General features: G+C 48.9%; 7 protein-coding genes across 7 annotated transcripts; 5 read left to right on the plus strand and 2 right to left on the minus strand.

Moving 5' to 3' along the window:
• Positions 1–74: 74 nt before the first annotated feature.
• N7466_002495 (uncharacterized protein) lies at positions 75–1313 on the plus strand (the record flags this gene model as incomplete). The annotated part of the gene is made up of 3 exons (XM_057161893.1): positions 75–367; positions 438–1094; positions 1178–1313. The coding sequence occupies 3 exons, from the start codon at positions 75–77 to the stop codon at positions 1311–1313; spliced, it is 1086 nt and encodes a 361-aa protein (XP_057025178.1).
• A 491-nt stretch (positions 1314–1804) lies between these two features.
• snf4 (AMP-activated serine/threonine-protein kinase regulatory subunit SNF4) lies at positions 1805–3429 on the plus strand (the record flags this gene model as incomplete). The annotated part of the gene is made up of 6 exons (XM_057161894.1): positions 1805–1948; positions 2191–2318; positions 2409–2563; positions 2644–3000; positions 3087–3196; positions 3247–3429. The coding sequence occupies 6 exons, from the start codon at positions 1805–1807 to the stop codon at positions 3427–3429; spliced, it is 1077 nt and encodes a 358-aa protein (XP_057025179.1).
• Positions 3430–3921: 492 nt separating this feature from the next.
• Positions 3922–6000, plus strand: N7466_002497 (uncharacterized protein; the record flags this gene model as incomplete). The annotated part of the gene is made up of 3 exons (XM_057161895.1): positions 3922–4930; positions 4989–5291; positions 5378–6000. The coding sequence occupies 3 exons, from the start codon at positions 3922–3924 to the stop codon at positions 5998–6000; spliced, it is 1935 nt and encodes a 644-aa protein (XP_057025180.1).
• Positions 6001–6840: 840 nt separating this feature from the next.
• On the plus strand, positions 6841–7866 carry atfB (bZIP transcription factor atfB; the record flags this gene model as incomplete). Its single annotated transcript, XM_057161896.1, has 1 exon — positions 6841–7866. The coding sequence occupies one exon, from the start codon at positions 6841–6843 to the stop codon at positions 7864–7866; it is 1026 nt and encodes a 341-aa protein (XP_057025181.1).
• A 1627-nt stretch (positions 7867–9493) lies between these two features.
• Positions 9494–11235, minus strand: ptcG (type 2C protein phosphatase PTC1; the record flags this gene model as incomplete). The annotated part of the gene is made up of 2 exons (XM_057161897.1): positions 9494–9880; positions 9952–11235. 2 exons carry the CDS (start codon positions 11233–11235, stop codon positions 9494–9496), a joined length of 1671 nt encoding a protein of 556 aa, XP_057025182.1.
• Positions 11236–12666: 1431 nt separating this feature from the next.
• Positions 12667–14532, minus strand: N7466_002500 (uncharacterized protein; the record flags this gene model as incomplete). Its single annotated transcript, XM_057161898.1, has 3 exons — positions 12667–14352; positions 14441–14457; positions 14523–14532. 3 exons carry the CDS (start codon positions 14530–14532, stop codon positions 12667–12669), a joined length of 1713 nt encoding a protein of 570 aa, XP_057025183.1.
• Positions 14533–14910: 378 nt separating this feature from the next.
• On the plus strand, positions 14911–17212 carry N7466_002501 (DEAD/DEAH box helicase; the record flags this gene model as incomplete). The annotated part of the gene is made up of 3 exons (XM_057161899.1): positions 14911–15864; positions 15919–16334; positions 16387–17212. The coding sequence occupies 3 exons, from the start codon at positions 14911–14913 to the stop codon at positions 17210–17212; spliced, it is 2196 nt and encodes a 731-aa protein (XP_057025184.1).
• Positions 17213–17860: the final 648 nt, after the last annotated feature.

Genomic DNA, 17860 nt, shown 5'->3' on the forward strand with positions numbered 1-17860 from the left:
TAACTCCCTTCCAATTATTTCGCATTCATTCATTTCTGCATCTTCCAAACATTTTCTCCCACAGTTCATACACAATGTGCTGGACTTACTATTACTGTCATCAACGTTGGTCCGATGGACCTCCTGCCGATACACCCAAAACTGAAGAAGAAGCCCTCGCCCGCATTGATGAACTTTACAATGCTGGCGTGCCATGGTTCAGCAAAGACACCCTTCGCTCAGTTCTAGAGCAGATCCAACGCAAACCGACTCACGGGGACCAGATCTTTGTCAAGGCTATAGATGGCGCAGTGGTTGAGTATGATATGAAGATCGGCGATGTCAAGCTCATGCGCGAAGACGACGGCCTCGACACCGAATGGGTACTGTAAGCTCTAACTAAATAAAGCATTCGTCTCCCTTACTCTCCTACGTCCAGCTGGCTAACTTCCTTCAAGCCAGGAACCTGCCATCTCATACAATTGCCGAGCAAGTATGCGGCACCATATTTTCTGGCGCGGCTTCGACGAAGAGGTTCCCAATCTCAGTAGCATACAGATTACACATTCGTGCTTTGTGCGAAGAAAAGATAACCATGAGAAAATTGAGCCGGTCAAGCGGTTACCGTTGGAGGTGGTCGCCCCAGAGTTTGAAAAGTACCGGCAAGCCTGGAACGAGACAGAGATGTGCAAGAAGCTCATTGGCTTCTTGGATTCCTCTGCCACACACCTGGAAATCAGCAAAGTTGTGGCCGTGTCTCTGGGGTGTCTTTCATATCTACGGAATCAGGACAGGCCGGGCCGTTCAGCATATCAACATGCCATGGTCCTCACGTTACGTGACTGGCTAAAGAAAAGAAACGGTGTGGATAAAGTCCCCTGCTACATGCAAGATCCGGAGTACACGGATGTAGATCGGGATATTTTTGGGAAGCATGGTGTTGAGGTGATTGAGGATCCAGTGGCATGGTTGGAGATGGACGATTTCTCGATTGTGGTTTCTATTGCATCGAATGTACCGAGCAAAGAGATTATCACGGATATTGCGAGCCCGGCTATTGTGATTTGGAATAAGGTGGGGGACAATGACTACGATAAGAAAGGCGAAGGGTCTTTGTAAGTGATTTGGCTTGATATATAAACCCCAGGGCTTGGAAGTCCAGCATCCAAATGTGTTTACTTACTGACTTGGGGCATAGAACGGATCCGTGTTCTTCTCGGGTACGGGCGTTGATGGAAGGGTATGATTGTTTTGACTGGGGAGCTAGTGATGAAGAATTCGGAGATGTCATGATGTATGTTCGGCGACCCAAAACCATGTGCAGGGCGAAGTAGATGTTCCAACCAATGGTCAACGAATACATGCGGATTTATGTGGTTAGCCTGGGTAATGGAAATTCGGTTTGAATTTCAGGGATCACTACATAGGTAGACGGGACAATTTGAACTGATAATCTCGACTTTACTAGTATATACTAGGACTACAACTCTTCAAATGTTGTACTTGTTAGTACTCAAGTGCCACCAGTTGACTAGTACTAGTAGTAGGTATTGATTTGGCTGTTCTGCCTGAGGCATCCAGGCATGGGCCCTCTGTGGCAGATTAAAACAAGCGGGGGGAAAACATCTGGAGGTTAAAAATGTTGAGGCTATAAATTTCATCCTTTTAAACTATCGTATATATACTCTGTAATGTGGCCTTGCAAGTATTTTTTATTTTCCTTTCCTTGTATTCTGGGGAATCTGTAGATACAATAAACCCCAGATGTTTCCCCACTAAGTTCCCTTCCATTCTTTTTTTCCCATCTCGCACCCCACTTTGGGCCATGACGAAGGCGGAAGACACTCGGCCTCAACTCACCGGGCCCTTCAACTCCCTCGGTCACGCGCCTTTCGTGCAGCCATCCTCGTACCTTCGCCCTCCAATGGCCTCTGAGAGACCAATCGATCGGGAAGAGCGTCAAGGCCTGGTGAGTTTCGTTAAGGATTGACTTCCCGCGCTTCATTGCTATTTCCTCTTGTTCCTCCCCCCCCGCACTCGGATCAGCCCACTTCAGATATCCTCATGACAGCTGGGCTTCCAAGGTTTCTTTTAAAGATCTTACGGGAACACGAAAAGGGAGGGGCCAGCGAGACCGGAATTGCAAAACCCTCCTAGCTCGTGACGGGTGACCCGCAACATCCAGATCTTGACTAACGCAGCGTCAAACAGCGTGCCATTCGCAATTTCCTGAAGGTCCGCACCAGCTACGATGTCCTCCCGTTGAGTTTCCGACTCATCATTTTCGACACCTCCCTTTCTGTCAAGGAGAGCTTGAATATTCTCATCCAAAATGGCATGTTTTAACCCTCTCCAGGTTTTGACCCCAAAAGTGAGGAAACCAAGGCGCGGAGAACACCCCCGGCTGACTGCAAGAGTAAATCGGGAAGTACAGGCATCGTCTCAGCCCCGTTGTGGGACTCGAAGGCTTCGAAATTCGCAGGTCTTCTGACCACTTCCGACTACATCAATGTCATTCAGTACTATTTCCAAAACCCCGCCGCCCTCGACCAGATCGACCAATTCCGGCTAGATAGCTTGCGAGGTATGTCCAGTCCCCACCCTCTTGAGTCCTCTATATATTTTCTCTTATATATCCACATACTAAACACAGCTCTATAATAGAAGTCGAAAAGGCATTGGGTGTCGCGCCACCCGAGACAATTTCCATTGATCCCGAGCGTCCCCTTTACGAAGCATGCCGCCGAATGCTCGAGTCGCGCGCCCGTCGTATCCCCCTCGTTACCAATGATAGCCAGACAGACCGATCGCATGTCCTCAGCGTCATTACTCAGTACCGTATCTTGAAGTTCGTGGCCGTCAATGTTCCCGACACTCAAATGTTGCGCCGTCCACTAGGAGAGCTTAAAGTGGGCACATATAACAATATTGCGACAGCGTCGATGGACACGCCTGTCATTGATGTGATTCATATTCTGGTCGAGCGCAGTATTTCCAGTATGCCGATCTTGAATTCTGATGGTATGTTGATGTCTTTCCACGGGTTTCAAAAACAAAACAAAACAAAAAACCATACGTAAAGAAGAATTGCTAATGATCCGCCACAGGCGTTGTCTACAATGTGTTCGAGTCGGTAGATGTGATTGCTCTTATTCGGGGTGGTGTTTACGACGATTTAAGTCTTACCGTGGGAGAGGTGCTGAAGAAACGATCGCCGGTATGTAGTCGATCCGCGTTTGATGCGCAGTCAACTAATTTCATGTTCAGGAATTCCCGGGTATCTACACCTGCTCACTCAACGATGGGCTCGACACTATTTTCGATACTATCCGCAAATCTCGGGTCCATCGTTTAGTTGTGGTAGATGAGCATTTCAAGCTTAAGGGTGTTCTCACCCTCAGTGATATTCTTCAGTACATCCTGCTCGAGGGCGAGACTGACGAAGTATGATTGAGATCGGCTGGAAACCCCCTACCGCTCTTATACATAGGCCCTTCTCTTGCATGGTACCGGCGTTTTATTTTTTGTTCTTCGTGTCACCGAGGACACAGCGTTGGGGCTTGAGCCCAGGTTTCTTTTCTTTTCGGTTTGACTTTTGGGATTCTCATGAATGTACAAAGGTAATACCAAGGTCTACACTGTGCACTTAGGTTCGTTATTCGATACGGAAGTCTAGCTTCGGCGCTGGATTGGACAGAAATAGATTTCCTTCTGGATGTTCGAAGTTCAATGTTCGATGATCTAATCAAAAGGCTGCAATTAGTATGTACTACATATTCTTCATACATTTGGTTATTGTTGTATTTGACTATCAAATTGGGAAGGCACGACTGTATGATAAGTTCACGCCTGACTTTCGTGTGAAACCTGTTTGTTTTTCTTCTCGTGTTCTACAACTTGACTTGATTCGTGACCTTTTATACTTGCATGTGAATGACAAAGATGCCTTTCTTTCGGCCTTTTTTTCAAACAAAGCATCGGGCTGCATCCACTCCTCCTGCCACTCGTCATACTTGGCATGGGCTACGTCGCTCAAAGTCCGCTACTCTTCCCTCGCCAGAACCAACCGTCACCAGCGGAGGGACACGAGCACAGTTGGGAGAAGATGGCACCAACGATGCGGCTGGCTACGAAACAGATGAACAGCTAGGGGATTCCATTCATCCGCCGCTGGAGAGGCAGACACTCAGCATAATAGCACGCCATAATGACGATAGCACGGATCGTTCGCGATCTGGCAGACTGAAGCACATTATGAACTGGCTGCACCTGACCAGATCCCCAGAAAGCTCGTCCTCCGAGTCGGCTCGGCATACGACACCAGAAGATACTGCCGGTGACCCCACGACAACTGGTCCAGCCAAGAAAGACATCCCTCCGGTACATGCAACTACCGTTGAAGTTGAGCTTGAGATCACGGAGCCTGCCCAAGCACAGCGAGTTATTAGCTCTCAGACGGTACTTTCTCAAGACTCGATTCAATCCACTACCACCGTCAACCGGCGCCCATCCCAGCACATTCCCGTGCCTATCAGCAAACCGCAAGAAGACGAGTATTGGACAGGCTTTTTGGACGACAACAAAGGCAAAAGCCATGTTCCCGAACCCTCGGATCCCTTCTCTGACGGGAAGAACGTCGAATCCCGGCATCAGGCTGAGGGATCGGCCCGGCAGAGTGTAGATCGCAGCAAGAGACAATCCATGGCGTCTGTCCATTCACCCGTCGAAGGCGAAAGACAGCCCTCTTCAAAACGCGACAGCATTCAACCTGCTCCTCTTCCCAATGCCAGCAGAATTAGCTCTGTTAGCAGTTATGCGAGTCGAGGCAGCAGTAGACTGGGCCGTGTTGACCAATCCAAGGCGGCGGTGGAATTCGATAGGCTTGCTGCTCAGCTGCAATTGCCCATTACCATCCAGGGCGATGAAGGTGATACTGCTGTTACTACTGAAAGTAAGCTGTCCTTATTTTTACCCGCATGCGTTTTGTATCTGACCGTGCTTTCTCCTAGCGGACCAGAGACCTACCGAGGAAACTCAACGTCGGATTCGATTCGGTCGTATGCGCCAGACTAAATCCAATCTGACCTTGGCAGAAGCACCTCAATTGACTTCCAAGAAGCTGCGACGGACCAAAACCTTTGCAGGTCTTGGTCGTCGACCGAGTCCGATGAGCTCTTTACGAGGCAAGACTGTTGAATTTATCGCGCGGGTTGGAGGACACAGCTATCTGATTCTGCCATTGGACTTGGCACCTGCACCCTTACAGCTTCCGGCATGCATTGTGGCGATGGTGATATACTTGCAGCGATCTGGTTTGTGATCCTTCCTACGTCATGGTATGCCCAACTAACCCGGGTGCCTGCAGCTCCCCATTCAACCGAACTTTTCGTCGAACCAGGCGACATGAAAGCCGCGACAAGCCTGTACAATCACTTTGCGAATCAAGTATTATTTGCCGAACGAGATGCTCACAAGATCGCGATGACAACGCGGGTAGTCACAATCCCACACACCCAGAGTGACCCCAATACGATCGTGCTCAGCGTTGGGTGGGTATTCAAAGAGATCCTGGCGGGGCTACCCACTGGCATTCTGGGATCTGTTCGCCTTTTTCAAGTCCTGTATTCCATCTACCTAGCTAGCCGTGCGCATCCAGAGTGTATGCGACTGATCACCTTGGCGATCATGGCATTGACGGGCGAGATGCAATGTGCGCTGATCTGCGCCGTGTTTGGGCTATTCACCAGCCTGCTGCCGAAGACGGATCATGTGGAGGAAGAACCAAGTGATCCTCATCCCGGGACTTGGGTCCGGCCGGTGGCAAGACAGAACCGAGTCGATGGACTGGCGCGGGTGTTTGGACCGATGCTAATCGGCAAGGCGGATCGTGATCGTGCAGCGCATGGCTTGGTGGAACAAGAAGTTCAGGAGCAACGGGTTGTGGGGCTGTTACTGGATCATTGGCGCAATATTAGTCGCCAACTGCGGGAGTTTACAAAGGAATCACGGAAGCGAGAGTAGGAGAGATGGTCAAGGGGAAAGGGGAAAATGGGGGAAAATGGGGGAAACTATGGTTATTGTTATGTTTTTGTGAGAGCTGTATATGCTCTAGAGTTCTAGACTCCCAAGCTCATAAGCTTCATAAGCTAGTAAAATTCCACGACCAACATTGAATGTATACTTAGCTGTTAGATACTCAATCAACTCCACTTGGAACCACAAACCCAAAATCCCTTGGATTATGATTGGTTGGCTTGTAATCCCGCTGCTTTTCTCTTTTGTTTACTTGAGAATGGCTTCAAATCACAGCATTTGTTTCTTATTTTTTTATTGATCTATATCGTTTATTTGTGTTTTGTGTTTTGTGTTTTGTTATTGAATTCCCCATTCTTAAGGAAAGACCAGCAAAGACACAAGCTTGTTAACCGGCAAGGACCATGGGCGTTTGTCTACAATTTCCGTACCACTCAACCCAACTTAACTTTCTCCATCCTTGGCTTTGTCACACATCACAGAAATCTGGTAGCTTTGCTCACCATACCCTTATTCGCCCGGATCTGCTGGACCGTAGGAATTCATGTCCGTGGCAACCGAACCAGCCCATACACTTCTTCAGGCACCGGCCTGAATCTAATCCGTGGTTCTTCCTCTTTCCTACCTTTGACTGATCACCTCAGCATTCGACCCAACTTGACGTTCGAGACTTGGGAAGCTACTGCTTTTGGAAAACCTGAATCTTTCCTGATACACAAGAACAAACCATCTCACACCTCCCCACCCCACTTTCTCTTGTTCTGTTCTTTTACTTTCCCCTCCTGGGTGTTACAGTCAGCTTGAACCCGCCAATTTGAATCTCTTGATATGTCGACGGGAAACGTGAACCCACTGCCGACTGGGTTACCAATTTCAGACCCTCTTAACCCCCTCGGCGCGTCACCGTTCACTGCGACCAACGCATTCGCGGGTGAGTTCTTAGGCCTTCCCATGCCCGACGAGGAACATCTGTGGGGTATCAGTCCCATGTCCCCAACCATGGCCAACAGCGGCTGGGACCCCAAAGCCGATGCCATAGCCTTTGCCAATTCCGCACTGGAGCGGGATCTCAAAAACTCCCAAGTCCGCAATGGTCAACCTACCCCGCCACCATACGAGGACCAGTACACCCGCGAATCCTCCAGACTAGATGTGAGCAGCGCAAGCAAGCGCCGCCGTGCACGGGAGTACCAAACCGCCACGGATAGTCTGAGCCCGGACCTGGATCCGGACGAGGCATTGCCGTATCAAGAGCGTGCGAAGCGGGCCAAGTTCCTGGAGCGAAACCGGCTGGCTGCGAGTAAGTGTCGACAGAAGAAAAAGGAGCACACGCAAGTGCTGGAGGTTCGATACAAGGACGAATCCGAGAAGAGGGAGCGATTGGTTGGCGAGATTGCGCGGTTGCGCTCGGAGATTTTGTGCTTGAAGAATGAGGTCTTGAAGCATGCGCAGTGTGGCGATGAGCCTATCAAGTTGCATCTTGCGCATATGGTGAAGAAGATTACGGATATTGATGGTCCGGCTCCGGCTGCTTCGGTCGTCACGGTGGCTGCGAGTTCGCATTTGGATATGATGGATAATATGACTTCGCCTATTGCTCCTACCCCGACACCGACGTCTGGTCGGTCTCCGACTCAATCTCAGTCTCAGACTCAGACTCAGCCACCGGTGTCGTCTGTCTCGTCGGCATTGTCGTTTGGATTCGATGATCCGCTACAGCTGGAACCGGCGGCTGCGGCTGCAGCTGAAGCATTCGAGCAACAGCTTCGGAGGGACTCCGAGACTTCTTTGGTGACTGAATCGTCATATGGGTTTCCCGCTGACGATAATTTTGACGAATTGATCAACGTTTGATGAACATGACTGGTTTACCCCCTTCTCTTTTCTTATGTTATGACGGAAGGCGCAATGGGCAATTGCTCAACTGCCCGAGCGATGGGGCTCTGTTAGCAACGGCGTTATACGGGTTTCAAAAGAATTTGGGATCTTTTCTGTCTTTTTTTGGTATTCTTTTTCACTTTTTACCCCTCATTTGGATGTCTTATTTGATGACAATCCGGTCTTGACTGGAAAAAAGACCGGAGGGCGTCTGGCGTTGGTTTTAGCATGGATCGGCACTGGCACATCCATGCGCTTGGGCTTGAATCGCCACTTTGATTTTCATTCACCTCTCACTTTCCTAGCTGTTATTGGCTGTCACGGTCTCTTCCATGTTCTTACACTTTTTTATTTTTATTTTGCTTTCCATACTGCTACTCAGGACTATTGGGAAAGGCCGGACTTGGCTTTGCTGGATCGGATGCTTTTTTCCCCTCTCGTCTGTTTACCTCGAGTGTTGAAATATAATGTGCTGCGCAATATAGCCTGTTGCCATGCTCATTCGTCACATGAATTCGATCAATTGAGGACTTCCCCGCCTTCCAAGGTTTCAAGTACTGTAGTACGTGAAAGGCTGGAAAAATTATACTGTTTTAGATGTGTATTTCCACAGATTGAACCTGTTAGTGCGTACACAGGGTGACACTTGTGGCCCGGCATGTGCAGCAGATGCTAATATGGATGCGCTTGAGCTCAGCTTCCGTAGAAAATTTAGAAGCCTAATGTTGCCCAGGTGGGAGTGGGATTCTGCGGGTGGGTGCCTACTAGTAGGTACATATTGATGTGTCCATGCACATGTGCACTGGGGTCTTACTACCAGGGGATCTATTTGGTTCTCGTCAACATTACTACTAGTAGTAATAGATGAATGCCTGGACATTGTCTAATTGATCGATCGATAGGGTCCACGGGTTTCTCTACGTAGCCTGGAGAGCCAAGGTCGTTGTGGCGGGGTGTAGAACAATGTCTGGACTCTGGAGTGCATAGAACTTTGGAAATAGATTTACTACTACTACTACTACTACTACTACTATACTACTACTACTACCAGTATAGATGGATCTTGGCTTTAGAAAGCTGTTCGACTAATTGAATCGGCACGGTACAATATGCATTTGAATACTCTTACTGATATTGAAAAGAACCTTGGAAGGCGTACATACCGTACTGTTGCAAAACCTTGAAGAAATAATAGCGCCAAAAACAATGGTCTTAGAATCTTAATTTCATGAGTCCGGGTTTGGTTGAAACTGAAGAGTTCCAAATACATACATAGCAAAGGGGGTAAATGACATCAGGATGATTGTGACGACCAGGCCCGAACTCCCAGTTGGCGGCAAAATATCCGGTGGGTTGAAACTCATAACTGACGCCCACATGTAATGTAAATCAGACAGGGAAAGAAGAAGAAAGAAGAAGAAAACGTGGTAGATAATATGTCAAGAACTCCAGGTTCCGTCCCGGCCGGCCAACTTTGCATCTTGTAGAAGCATTGAAGGGAATTCACGGAGGCAAGAAGATAAAATAAATGTGCACGATCTAATCGTTTGAAGAACCAAAGTCCATGGTATCGCCAGTGGGCATCTCAATCAAACTCGGATGTCTACTGAAATGATGAAGGCAAGCTACCAGGGGCCGTCTCTGACCCAGGGGTTTGATCTTGTCCTGACTTCTGGGGAATAGCTTGACCGGCTTGCTCTGCAAGCTCATGACTCGCCAAGTTTTTCTGCGCGTCCTCCACAATCTTATCGGCTTCGCTCATACCACGTGAAACATGGGTGGCTGGATCGCCATCCACGCCAATGGGCTCCGACTTATTGTTCACAATATCCTTAACTCGGTTGCTATCGAGGCGAATCACCATGCAAGACAGATTGTCAGTACTGAAGCGAGCAAGTGCGTGATCCACCAAGATCTTCGAAGCACGCTGTGCGTCCTGTATGTTTCGGATCAGATCAACTGCTTCCTGGTCGCTGCAGACATCCCATAACTAGTAAAAAAAAAAAAGTGTTAGTTGACATGAATATTTATTTCAAAAGGGGGAGGTTCCAAAAAGCTTACCCCATCACAGGCGAGGATGATAAACTCATCCGCATCGGGTTGAATGACAGTCTCAGTGGTGTAAGGATGTCCAGTCACCAATTCTTTAAGATAAATATCACCCAAAGCTCTGGTAACTGCTAGCACACCATTCACGCGGTTGTTAAGAATCAAGCCACCAGCGTTGGTTATACGTCTGCCTTCGTTCTCATCGCTTCCTTTATGATCGTATGACAAGCGCAGCGCTTTTCCATTGCGGCACAATACAATTCGGGCGTCGCCCACGTTGGCTGTGTACAGAACGCGCTGCCGAACGGCATTCTCATGTAACTTAGGGAGAGCACCAGATCCTCCCATATGTGTGTCCTGGGTTGGAGTCTCAGCAGCCTCGGAGTTATCGTTCTTATTGGCCGCTGCAACGGCCGGCGCAAGAGCCGCAGAACCGGTGGCCGAATGTGAGCTTGGCACACGATCCTCCCAGCGGAGCACGGCGGCCACAGCAGTGCATCCACTGTTCTTCACCGGTAGCTTTTCCAGTTGCTGATCAACACTTGTAAAAGTTTGATCGAGGAGTTCGGGCACGGGTACGTTGGGGCTCTTCCGCATGATCTCCTCAAGGATCAAATGCAGCTTCTTTCCACACCACTCCGCCGCAAAAGTACCAGCATGCCCGTCAAAGATAGCAAAGTAGCCATTATCGGTTTCTACCACGCTTGACAGCTCTCCAGACTGAGAGTCATTTGACGGGGAGCTGCGATTTAGGTCGAGTAATGCATTTGGTGCCGGGGTTCCCAGGAAATTGTACAAGTATGCATGTGTATCTTCCATAGTCCGACGGCATTTTCTATTGCGGTCTTCAGTGACACCGACTCGGAAGGACGATTTTGCGGTAGGTCCTGATTCACCGGCAGAGTTATTGAACGACCCTTGTGGGACACTCAGGGCCGGGTCCATCTTTCCAAGCCTTTGCAGTGGGCTGTCAGAGCTCTGTGGGCTGCTGCTGATTCCTGAATACTCCCTCGCGTTGGAGCTACCTCCGTTGAGACTCAAGGAATTCCGCGCGTTGCTGAAGAAGCTGGCAGCCTTGTTGACAGTGCTACTGCGACGCTTCTTATCCTTATCGGCGGCGGGGGCCTGGTCTTCACTCTGTCGGCGAGTAAAGAATCCGGATCCAGGCGGAGAGAACCTCTTATCACGAGGGCTGGCGTTTTCGGGCTGGAGGCTCGCGCTTGTGTCGATATCAGATCGTGGAATCGGCGTTGGATCTGTCTTGTCTTTAGGTGGGCTCGAGGCGCCACTGAACATTCTGTTCAGCAACCCACCCTGAGAAGAAAAGCTGCGTCGCTTATTTCCTGCCAGCTTGGATATATCCTTGGTTGAAACAAGGATTGCAGAAAACCGTCGGGGTCAAAGATGGTTTGGGGGGGAGGGGGGTGGATAACGGGGGGTTTGGTGACGTGACGTAGTGTGTCCACTTGAGTAGCAACGAACGAGCTGGATGTCCAGAAGCATGTTAGTTTGAATCTTGACAGCCTCAATAATACATAAATCGAATTCCAAAGACTCAAGGCAGCAATGGAGAGGAAGGCAGCAATGGATTGGGTGTTTCATGGGGTTGATCATGATCAATGGGGGCCGCCAGAGAAGGCAGAAGGCGAGGTGCTCTCGTCATTTCTATGGGGGCGATAGGGTGAATAGCGCAAGGGGCTCATTGCATAAACAAGTGTATAGGATAAAAAGAGGTTGCCGTGATAACGAAACTGGTCGAACACAACGCGCTTTTGTCCATCATTTAGGAATTCCAATTGCGTTCGATCGATCTCTCGGATTGCGGTGGCCCAACCCCACTCGACGGAACGTCCGGGGGTGACAATGTAAAGGAAAAAAGAGAGGTCCAGGGCCACTTACTGTATTATGAGCGATGAGGCTGAAGGTTTGAGTAACAAAGAAAAGCGATGTAAAGGATGAGATGGGGAGAAGAATGAGTGAAGAAAGTAAGTTCTGGTTGATGCGATCCGCATCGGATCCGCATTGAGATGGTCCCCTAACTCCGCCCCAGAAGAAGCAAAATCCCATACAATACAATCTCGTCATCGGTGAGAAATATCACTTTGCTTTTGCTTCTCTTTTCTCTTTGTTCTTGCAACATGATTCATCTAATCCCACTTGAACATTTGACTCCAGCTTTACTCGATATACTCTAACCAAAGCTACTACTTGTCAATAATGCCCGCAACACCTGTTCTCCCCGGTGGATCTCTTGGCTTCCATCATCATCATCGTTCACTGTGATATAACCCCCAACTTAATGTTGATCTTTCTCATTGTTGAAAGAGAGGAATAAATTAGTATGACTATCTTTTGGAGTACTTATTATAGTGAGCTCTACACCTATCCATCACCTGCCCGGGTGGGCATGTCCCAATTGCCGATAAATAACATTTATTTGAACCCCTGGGATACAACGGGGAGAAGGTAACCCAGACATTGATTGTATATACCAGGAGTAATAGAGTAAAGTAGATGAAGGAAGCCAGCAAGAGTTCCGCAGCAACAGAACCAGATGCATTTTTTTCTTTTTATGTAAAAAAAATTAAAAATTGGACTAACAGAAACGCCATGCTGCGACTCGATTGAGGGCGTGCAGTGCACTACTACTATACATATACAAGGTCGGATTTTCCACGGAATTCCCTGTGCGCTAAATAGAAAAGAGGACAAGACATAGATCGATTCTCACCACGAACTAAAATCGCCAAATCCACCCGTACCTTTCATCTTCTTCCGCGCAGGTTCCGGGACAGGCTCTTCGTCGACATATTCCACAATCTCGTCCTCTTCTCCACGGTCGGCCAGGGCAGCCTGGAGGTACTTCCCTACCCCGATAGGAGCGTCTTCGTTTGATTGTGCGCCAGGGCCACGCACGCGCTTTCCTGTCCAAGTCGTATGTTCATCCTCAACGCGACGAGTACCCTCGTCCTCTTCTTGGGCAGCACCGGAGCCACCTTTGGCTTCATCGGCACGCTTTTGATTCAGGAAATCCTCGAATGGATCCACAAAAACAGTGACTTCCTTGATCCGGATTTCGGGCGTGGGGCGGTTGGTGTTTGCTTCCACTGGGTGGATTTCGAGAGCGTTAAGCGTAGTAGACGATGGTGTGGGATCATCAATGAGCCGGCCAAAGACAGTATGTTTGCGATCGAGGTGAGGTAGAGCTCGATATGCGAAAAAGAATTGACTGCTGTTGGTGTTCTTCCCCTTGTTGGCCATGCTCAGCGTGCCTCGCCCGTCGTGCTTCAAGGGCCCATCAAACTCGTCAGAGAAGTATTTGCCCCAGACGCTCTCGCCACCTCGGCCTGTGCCAGTAGGGTCACCTCCTTGCAGCATAAAACCCTTAATATTGCGATGGAAAGTGACATCCTTATAATAACCTTTCTTGGCGAGCTGGATGAAGTTCCACACAGCCTTCGGGGCGTGTTCGGGGTATAGCTCCAAATTCAGATGACCCGCAGTAGTCACAATACGGGCATAACCCTTGGCCTTTACCCTTCCCCGTTTCAGCATGTACTCCTCCTCAGATAGAAGTGCCAGCTCCGCTGATGTGTGAGGTGTCAGTCCAGTGCTGGTAAAAGAGGCTGCAGCTTTTCCGGTGGTAAATCGCGCGGCATTGTAGGGCGTAGCCTTTCCAGTTTGAGAGACACCGGGCTTGGCGGCTGAAGCCACAGTGCCAGTCTTGGAAATCGCTTTGGAAGCAGCAGAGTTGGCCTGCTGTTGTGCTCGGTCCGCGCGCGCTTTTGCGACAGCTTCCTTGGCTTTCAGAATCTTTGCCGAGCTTCCCAGAGCACTGGTGTTGACACTGGCCGACGCCTGTTGCTCCTCCAGAAACTCTGTTTGACCTTCCTTCAGATACGTGAACGAACTGAGGTCGCGAGACTCGATGTTTTGTGGGTCCTGTAAAGTAATGATATCCTTGCGACTGAACTCTTCGTCGGTAACGAGGTCGCGCCATAGCTTCCCCTTAATATTGAGGCGTTCTACAGTATCCCAAGAGAACACGTTTCCTGTATTCCGCAGCGCAACGATGTGGGTATTGTCCGTCAAGACCTTGTATGTCACCGGATCGACATACTCGCCTTCTTCGTTCTTCGCAATCGTAAGCTTGATTAGATCAGAGCTCTTCAAAGGCGACGCATCCACTGGATTGGTCCCATGTTTTTTGATCCACGGAATAATGTTGGTCAGGTCAAAGATGATTCCTGTATGCGTGCAGACTGGGTGGGCAAAGGGCTGGAGTGACAGGGAACAGAAATTGAACGGGAGGCGCTTGAATGCTGCATGAGGACCACCACGTCTAGCCTTGCCAACTCCAGCGCCCGCGCTGGCCGAGAAGGCATCCTCTGACGCCCATTCAGAGTGTGTGATCTATGATCATAACAGAATTAGCAGTCATTCGAGAATGCGATGGCGGGGATTTTTTTTTTGGAAATCAAGATTTCGCATGAGGGCGTACGTAGAGCTTATCCGTTCCTAAAAACGGGTGATATTAGAAATTGTCCGTATGTTCTTCTCTCCTGGAATATACTCAAGCTTACCTTTTCCCATGATGTGCGAAATTCAACGTTGTCTTGCGTTGATTGCCAGTCAAAAGATCGCGAGAATGACGCAGGATGTAAAGCTAACTATTTTGGGACTAGTGACCCGATTGTCATTAAGATTGACACCTTAGAATCATGGTGTTGGCGTATCTGTCGCGTCTCTTCCCCTCCCCACGCGTTGCCAAAAAAAGATAATGAATTGACACACGCAACTTCTCCGCGTCCATTACACCCCCCTCTTCCCTCGGGGCTCCTGTTAATGCATGCTGTCAGAATAAGAGTCCGGCCAACAGAAATAATTCGAACTTCTTCCACCAAATTAAATTGGCCTTTGAAGGCCTTCGCGTATTCATCAGCATCACGACCCGTGGCGGACGAAAGCGCCATGTTCAAGAAAGCTGTCAATGATCACCCGGGAGAGGCGACCTCCAAACCTCTTCAATCCAATCTGCTCCACATGAACGCATCTCTATCATCAAGAAACCCCCCTGCTCCTCTCCAATCAGCCGGTGTTAAACGAAAAATCGAGATGAACCATGGCGGAGGCTCGACGCTCGGCTCCCTCCACAGCACGGTGTATTTCGATGAAAATGACTTTGACGATGACTTGGATCTCGACGACCTTGACGAACCACTCCCCTTCACTGCGCCGACAAAAACCTTTGCGAAGCCAGATCCGGTCACTTATCCCAACATCGAATCAACTACCACAGACGGCAAACCACTCATTGATATTACCTACCCCGATCTGCCACCTGCATCTCAAGAAAACGCCCCACCCTCGAGCAGTTTCCAAATTCCATGGTCATCCTCACCCCCGTCTCATTTCCAAGCACCTCCCAAACCGCGCACTTTACCGTGGTTACAGCCGGGCAGGAATGAGCCAGGCACAGATACCAAGAATAGTCTCATCACTCCCAAACGTACGAAACCTTCGAAGCCTACAGATATTTGGAACAAGAGTGCCAGTGCTATCAAGGAAGAGCAAAAGGAGTTGAGACGAGAATACAAGAAAACTTCCAAAGATGCCACGCAAGAGATGGCATTTCCGACTTTGAAACCTGGGAGTATATGCCTAAGTGAGGAACAAAAGGGCGTTCTAGAGGCTGTCGTCGAGCGTGGGAAGAGCATTTTCTTTACCGGTTCGGCAGGTACTGGAAAATCGGTTCTTATGAGAGAGATCATCAAGCAGTTACGTCTCAAATATAAAAGGGAACCAGATCGCGTTGCCGTGACAGCATCAACTGGACTCGCTGCCTGCAACATCGAAGGTGTCACACTTCACAGTTTTGCTGGTATTGGGTTAGGCAAAGAGGCAGTTCCAGAATTGGTCAAAAAGGTAAGTCCCTGACTTTTCTGCCAACATGGGGATATTGATGTTGACAATTCGAAGATCAAGAAAAACCAGAAAGCACGGAATCGCTGGCTGCGCACAAAGGTTCTTGTCGTTGATGAAGTATCAATGGTTGATGGTGACCTGTTCGATAAACTCGAGGAAATCGCTCGGCGCATCAGAAACAATGGTCGTCCGTTTGGAGGGATCCAATTGGTTGTCACCGGTGATTTCTTCCAACTGCCCCCCGTCCCAGAGAGAGGCCAGGATGCAAAGTTTTCCTTCGCAGCGGCAACCTGGAACACTACCATCCAGCACACTATTCTACTGACTCATGTCTTCCGTCAACGTGACCCCGAGTTTGCGGCGATGTTGAACGAGTTGCGACTGGGAAACATCAGCCCTGCGACAGAGTCAGCTTTCCGAAAACTCGCACGGCCTCTCGGATTCCATGATGAGCTTGATGCGACTGAACTGTATGTCCCATTCCCCTAGGATAATCCCGTGCTTGTACTCACATTTTAATAGATTTCCCACTCGACAGGAGGTCGATAATGCCAATTCCGCCCGCATGGCAAGGTTGTCTGGTGACATGCAAACATTTAACGCTGTTGATTCCGGAACTATCCAAAACGAGGCACAACGCGAAAAGATGCTGTCAAATTGCATGGCTCCGATAACGATCAGACTCAAAAAGGGTGCCCAAGTCATGCTGATCAAGAACTTGGAAGATAACTTGGTCAATGGATCTATTGGCCGAGTAGTAGCCTTCATGGATGAGGCAAACTTCGACTACTACAAAACCAATGAAGACGAGTTTCACCCCGATAAAGACCCCAACCTCGACGATGAAGATGATGGTGCCGCTCGTGCACGGAAAAAACTCAAGCCTTTGACCAACAAGGACGGCCCAGCTGTGATTACACGAAAATGGCCCCTGGTTTGTTTCACTCTACCCGATGGCACAGAAAGGCATCTTTTGTGCCAGCCGGAGGCATGGAAAATTGAGCTTCCTAACGGTGAAGTGCAAGCTCAACGTCTCCAAGTACCCTTGATCTTGGCATGGGCCCTTTCCATCCACAAGGCTCAGGGTCAAACATTGCAACGAGTCAAGGTCGATTTGGGACGGGTCTTTGAAAAGGGACAGGCATATGTGGCTTTAAGTCGAGCAACTTCGCAAGAAGGCTTACAGGTCACTCGTTTTGAGCCTAGGAAGGTAATGGTGCACCCGAAGGTGACCGAATTCTACAAAGAACTTGTGTCAATTTCTTCGGTGGTGACGGGTCCAAAGTCCAGGAAGAAGGTCAAAGCTTCAACCCCAGACGATGAGGAGGGCTGGCTTGATGATTTATAACTTCACTCCACAGGCTATGCTTCTTAGGAAATCTTTATGTACATGTATTGAACTACTACTAGTATCTACTAGTACCAGAGTGATATCCACAGTTCATTGTACGAATCATTTGATTAGCCACCTACCTACCTGGTTTTTTCAACCGCCACTTTTGTACTTTTATCTACAGAATTTCTTTCAAGACCAATTGATACCCAGGTGGCTTGCAAACTCTGAAAAAAGGCGATTCCATTGCTAATGCCGAAACGCTGAAATTGATCGTGAATGACATTCACTGATACGTACTATAGTAGTATCGTACTGCGTGCATGTAGATAGAGTTTAGATATAATTTAAATTTACCAGCTGTTCGAATATTAGTTATGCACCATATAATGCATTGCATGCACTAGGATGTACATTATCAGTCTTCATCCATGCTATCGTTCAAATGGATAGCCTCGATTTTAGAATGGATCTAGAGCTGCATCCCCCCACAATCCTTATCGATAATCAATCGCACGTGATCTCCGATTGTCCTTGAAGCTGCCTGAGCTTTCTTCTCCTACCGAAACCCCTCGCTCCCCTCACCAGACGATAAGACTGGACTCCCCGCCAGACTTGATGATTCAATTGTAACTGCATCCCTCAGTATTCCGTCAGCAGCAG

Source organism: Penicillium verhagenii, assembly GCF_028828195.1.
Source record: "Penicillium verhagenii strain IBT 33310 chromosome Unknown utg000003l_segment0_segment0, whole genome shotgun sequence".
Classification (NCBI taxonomy): domain Eukaryota; kingdom Fungi; phylum Ascomycota; class Eurotiomycetes; order Eurotiales; family Aspergillaceae; genus Penicillium; species Penicillium verhagenii.